Source organism: Peromyscus californicus, unplaced genomic scaffold, assembly GCF_007827085.1.
Source record: "Peromyscus californicus insignis strain IS unplaced genomic scaffold, ASM782708v3 Scaffold_9__1_contigs__length_137607984, whole genome shotgun sequence".
NCBI classification, from domain to species: Eukaryota; Metazoa; Chordata; class Mammalia; order Rodentia; family Cricetidae; genus Peromyscus; species Peromyscus californicus.
This window is the reverse complement of record NW_026294617.1, coordinates 10,016,653-10,023,038: the sequence shown is the minus strand read 5'-3', so window position 1 is coordinate 10,023,038 and position 6,386 is coordinate 10,016,653. Positions and strand designations below refer to the sequence as shown.

The 6,386-nt window shown below is 50.2% G+C and overlaps 1 protein-coding gene across 1 annotated transcript in view; it reads right to left on the bottom strand.

The window, feature by feature from the left end:
- Positions 1-977: 977 nt before the first annotated feature.
- Lrrc31 (leucine rich repeat containing 31) overlaps positions 978-6,386 on the bottom strand; it is a 30,566-nt gene continuing 25,157 nt past the window's right edge. The window contains exon 8 of the mRNA XM_052731025.1: positions 978-2,785. Coding sequence (XP_052586985.1) covers positions 2,439-2,785 — 347 coding nt within the window. The 3' untranslated portion in view covers positions 978-2,438. The remainder of the gene's footprint in view (positions 2,786-6,386) is intronic.

The window sequence follows — 6,386 nt, the reverse complement described above, 5'->3', positions numbered from 1 at the left end:
AGTTCTACTTCCACCAGCCACATGGCGTGGTGCGGAGCTGTTGCTGTTGCTGTCTCTGGCCCAGGGCTAGAGAACCCCCTGGGACTGGCTTGTTGCATCTGTCAGTAGTTGATTCCTCTTTGCATGCACATGAGTGTGCAGGTGCTTGGGCCCATGATCACACATTCAAAGGCCAGAGTAGGACATTGGGTGTCCTCCTCTATGACTCTCTGACTCATTGCCTTGAGACAGAGTCTTTTGCTTAACCGGAAGCTCACCGGTTCAGTGGGTCTGGTCAGCTCATGCCCCTTGTTGCTGGGCATGTGGCCCAGTCTTGCCATCTGTTTAAACATTCACTTGTTATTGAAAGGTTATTGATTATGAATAAAACTTCAGTGAATATTCACACATAGGTCTTCACATAAACATAGATGCTTATGAATTCATGGGGGACACTCAAGAGAAAGGAATCCACAGAGCACCCCCTTCTAATGCTCTCAAAACCACCTCATCCTCTTGATTTTGCTTTTTGAACAGTACTGATTTTAAATGTAACTTTATCATATTTTAAAATGTATTATTGGAGGAGGCACGTGCATGCTATGGTACATGTGTGGAGACCAGATGACAACTTGCTTCATGTGGGTCTTGGGGATTGAACTAAGATTGTCAAGAACTTTTACAAGCTGAGCCATCACAGGGGTTTTGCACTTATACATCTTTAAGCAATCAATGGCTGTGCTTCTAATTATTCATATAGTATCATGTAGGGAAAAAAAAACAAAGTTTACCTGCACGTATCAGAAAACAAATGTATAGCAAACATCCTAGCTATGCATTGAATTACCTTCTAGGAAATGAAAACGTTTAAAACTTGTGTAGTGTAACACAAAAGCTTTCATTAACAGACAAAAAGCAAGAAATTTCCAGAGGAAATGTTTATTGGAATTTGTTTGTTCTGGCCATAAAAAGTTTATTTTATTTTAGAAAATGCGATTTTGACACAGTCTTTTAAATTATTGGCTACATAAAACAAATAAAAACAAAAACAACTTACATATGGTGTCATTGTTATTGCAGACAGTTTATATCTAAGCAAAAAACTATAACAGGACAAATCTTAGTTTACAATGATAGTCAACGGAGTACTGGAGGGAAGGCTCAGTGCATAAAGCACTTCCTGTGCGAGCATGGGAACCAGAGTGTGGACCCCCAGAGCCCACATAAAATCCAGGCACATGTAGCAGCCTTGGAAGCAGAGACAAGGAATCCCTGGCTAATCCCTGGCAAACTGGCTGATTGGACAGGCTGGGTTCAGCGAGAGACATTGCCTCAGTAAATGAAATGGAGAGGCAGAGAAGACATCTGAGAGCATCTTTGGGCCTCCATATGCAGACACACTCACACACATACATACACCAACACACATGTGAACACTTATACACACATGCACACACACCACACACATACATACACATGCAAAAAAGATAATATAAGAACGTTACAGTTAGTGTTTTTCACAGTAGAATTGTATACATAGACATGTGTGTACACACATACACCTTTGTGGAACACATGTAACATATAGGGAAACAAGGCAGAAAATCTCCGAATGATAAATAAATCAGATGCATTACCAAAATATGAACATCTTTAGTGGGATTCCATAGTAGATGGATTAATTATTTATCCCAAACAAATGAAAATTCTGCTCTAAAACATCATCTTTGTTTTGTAAGATATACTAAAGACACACATTATTATTATTATTATTTTGTGTGTGTATATGTGTATGTGTGTGCATATACAGGTGTATATGTGTACAGGTGTGTGCTTATACAGGTGTATTTGTGTATATGTGTGTACATGTGCAGGTATGTGTGTGTGTGTGTGTATGTGTGTGTGTGTGAGTGAATTAATGTTATGTTTTGTATAGTTCTATTAAGAAATTGTTCTTGAATGTAGGTTTGTAGGTTCGTAGGAAGGTTGAGAATAGTAATTATAATTTTGTATAGTTCTGTTTATGTTAGAATTATTATGTTAAGTTTGATGCAGTTGCATCAAGAGCTTTTTTCTTTTAAAATAGAAAGAAGAGGAACCTATTGTAGCCCACTAGTTTTCCTAGTGGCTGTACTCAGCAGGACTGCATGGGAGGTTGATTGGACCATGGGCCTGGGTACCAGGTGTTTGTAAGGGTCTAACTAGCAAGGGGGAGGTCTCTTGCTCCACTCCTTGGCATTGTTATAAATAGACCTTTGGAATAAAGCTCTGCGCTGGTGGATAAGGATTCAGGTCCACCTGAGGCTATCCTGTGTTCTCTCTCTGTTTTTCTCCCCCTCTATTTCTAACTAAGTCTCTTACCCCTCATTCCTCAAGAGTTCCTGGAGTAAATAAATGTGGGGGCTGGTCCCCCACAATTCATACACATTTGTTTGCTCCATTGGAGAAGTGTTCATTCCTTACGGAGCAGCCCACTGAAACCCACCATGGTCAAACTGAATGCCCCTTCCATGGTCATGGGTAAAGCAGCATTCTAGTTCTTCTTCCTGTGAGGCTGGGACAGCCCATCTTCTCATCCCTATCTCAGTGACCACAGGAAGTTTGGTCACAGCACATAGTAAGTGCCTAAACCATTGTCCACAACCCCGGGAACTCGATGGCCCAAGGCTGATGTCTAGTTCAGTTAGCTTTTTAAGGAAGCAGAGGTTTTGGCAGAAGATGGCCCATCCGGTGTCACAGACGCTGTTGTTGTAGCTCAGGTCAAGCTTCTGCAGCTCGGCTAAGTGGCCTGTCCGCATGGCTGAGGCTGGAAAATAAAATCACTCTAAATATAAGGATACTCTCTCCTGTGGCTGTCCCCCATTTCCAGTAACACACCTCTTCTGAGATTAGTAGCAATCGATAACTTACTTTTAGCTAGTGGTTTCGTTTGGGGCATCAGAAAGTATTTTAGTGAGTAACTTTATCTCCATGTATCCCATATACACCTCGAAAATAGACTCACCCCCTTTTCTAAGCCCCAACTGGAAGAATTTCATTTTTGCATTAGTTTAAGGTCTTTGCTCCACTGGACTCCCTGCCCTACTGCAGATATTTCCTAATTAAATGCACAGGATAATGACTCACTGGCTTTGACTAAGGACCATTTGGTGCACAGCCATCTTGCTGTTAAATGCTGACTAGTTATTCATTGGTTGTTAATTCTATCTAACTATCCATCCAACAATTATTTGACTGAGTACATTCATTTTGGAGGTGCTGGGAGTTGAGCCTAGGGTCTCAAACATGCCAGGTAAGTACTCTACTACTGAGTTATATCACCATCCCTAACAGTAAATCCAATGTACAAACTATTCTGTTCACTTTAGAGACTTCTGGTACACAAGACAGTTTTCTCTTTGAATAGCCTTTATCACATTGTGGCCTAAGAGAAGATGATGGTTCTGCAACAGGAAGTAGGCAAGCTACCCAAGGCAAACGGCACCTGTATCCCTCTTCAGCTGAACCAGGAGAGGGTTAGGAAGAAGAGATAAACGATGCAGAAACTTAGAACAAAGGATCTTGGGAGTCTTTCATCAAACCCACAGATCAATGGTTTGTGGAATATCCCTCTGACAGTCTCTATTGACGGCCACCATGGCCTGTCCTCCGCTCCATGCTCTTTCGGCCCATCATGAAGCCGATCTCATGGAAGGAAGCCCTTTTGGGGACCCCACCCCCACCGCCTCGGTCAGCTCATCTTGAGGGGTACTTGTGGCTCCAGAAATCAGGGAGCTGGTAGCAGAGTAGTGATGGGGGTTCCCAAAGCTAGATGGGAGACACCAGGCTTTCCATTGCTCCCAGATGGAGGTGAACACCAGGATTGTAATTTGAGGGGATATTGGGCTAAGGTACATTGCCGGGACTCTGATAACTTAAATTATTGCTTCTTTAATTCTCTTTCCATACTTCTAAACTGCCCTAGGGCAGGTGTCAGGTTTGTGCTACAGTACCTCTTTAAGCCTTCTCATGTCTATTTTTTTGACACAGAAAGAATGAACTTCACTCAAAGCCTTCAGCAAGCTTATATCTGTAATAATTGATACTCAGTTCAATTATGATGATGACAAGCTGTTTTCTTTCTCTTTCTTCCCTCCTCCCTTCCTTCCTTCTTTTCTTTCTTTCTTTCTTTCTTTCTTTCTTTCTTGCTTTCTTTCTTTCTTTCTTTCTTTCTTTCTTTCTTTCTTTCTTTCTTTCTTCCTTTCTCTCTCTCCACCTGGTCCCTCAGCCCCAGGTCCACCACCTGGTCCATCAGCTCCTGATCCACCACCTGGTCCCTCAGGCCCAGATCCACCACCTGGTCCCTCAGCCCCTGATCCACCACCTGGTCCCTCAGCCCCAGATCCACCACCTGGTCCCTCAGCCCCAGGTCCACCACCTGGTCCCTCAGCTCCAGGTCCACCACCTGGTCCCTCAACCCCAGGTCCACCACCTGGTCCCTCAACCCCAGGTCCACCACCTGGTCCCTCAACCACAGATCCACCACCTGGTCCCTCAGCCCCAGGTCCACGACCTGGTCCCTCAACCCCAGGTCCACCACCTGGTCCCTCAACCCCAGGTCCACCACCTGGTCCCTCAGCCCCTGATCCACCACCTCGTCCTTCAGCCCCAGATTCACCACCTGGTCCCTCAGCCCCAGGTCCACCACCTGGTCCCTCAGCTCCAGGTCCACCACCTGGCCCCTCAACCCCAGGTCCACCACCTGGTCCCTCAACCCCAGGTCCACCACCTGGTCCCTCAACCCCAGGTCCACCACCTGGTCCCTCAGCCCCTGATCCACCACCTGGTCCTTCAGCCAGATTCACCACCTGGTCCCTCAGCCCCAGGTCCACCACCTGGTCCCTCAGCTCCAGGTCCACCACCTGGCCCCTCAACCCCAGGTCCACCACCTGGTCCCTCAACCCCAGGTCCACCACCTGGTCCCTCAACCCCAGGTCCACCACCTGGCCCCTCAACCCCAGGTCCACCACCTGGTCCCTCAGCCCCTGATCCACCACCTGGTCCTTCAGCCCCAGATTCACCACCTGGTCCCTCAGCCCCAGGTCCACCACCTGGTCCCACAGCTCCAGGTCCACCACCTGGCCCCTCAACCCCAGGTCCACCACCTGGTCCCTCAACCCCAGGTCCACCACCTGGTCCCTCAGCCCCAGGTCCACCACCTGGCCCCTCAACCCCAGGTCCACCACCGGGTCCCGCAGCCCCAGATTCACCACCTGGTCCCTCAACCACAGATCCACCACCTGGTCCCTCAGCCCCAGATCCACCACCTGGTCCCTCAACCACAGATCCACCACCTGGTCCCTCAGCCCCAGATCCACCACCTGGCCCCTCAGCCCCAGGTCCACCACCTGGTCCCTCAGCTCCTGGTCCACCACCTGGTCCCTCAGCCCCAGGTCCACCACCTGGTCCCTCAGCTCCTGATCCACCACCTGGTCCCTCAGCCCCAGGTCCACCACCTGGCCCCTCAACCCCAGGTCCACCACCTGGTCCCTCAACCACAGATCCACCACCTGGTCCCTCAGCCCCAGATCCACCACCTGGCCCCTCAGCCCCAGGTCCACCACCTGTTCCCTCAGCTCCTGATCCACCACCTGGTCCCTCAACCCCAGGTCCACCACCTGGTCCCTCAGCCCCAGGTCCACCACCTGGTCCCTCAACCCCAGGTCCACCACCTGGCCCCTCAACCCCAGGTCCACCACCTGGTCCCTCAGCCCCTGATCCACCACCTGGTCCTTCAGCCCCAGATTCACCACCTGGTCCCTCAGCCCCAGGTCCACCACCTGGTCCCTCAGCTCCAGGTCCACCACCTGGCCCCTCAACCCCAGGTCCACCACCTGGTCCCTCAACCCCGGTCCACCACCTGGTCCCTCAGCACCAGGTCCACCACCTGGCCCCTCAACCCCAGGTCCACCACCGGGTCCCGCAGCCCCAGATTCACCACCTGGTCCCTCAACCACAGATCCACCACCTGGTCCCTCAGCCCCAGATCCACCACCTGGCCCCTCAGCCCCAGGTCCACCACCTGGTCCCTCAGCTCCTGATCCACCACCTGGTCCCTCAACCCCAGGTCCACCACCTGGTCCCTCAGCCCCAGGTCCACCACCTGGCCCCTCAACCCCAGGTCTACCACCTGGTCCCTCAATCCCAGGTCCACCACCTGGTCCCTCAACCCAGGTCCACCACCTGGTCCATCAGCCCCAGGTCCACCACCTGGTCCCTCAGCTCCTGGTCCACCACCTGGTCCCTCAGCCCCAGGTCCACCACCTGGTCCCTCAGCTCCTGGTCCACCACCTGGTCCCTCAGCCCCAGGTCCACCACCTGGTCCCTCAACCCCAGGTCCACCACCTGGTCCCTCAGCCCCAGGTCCA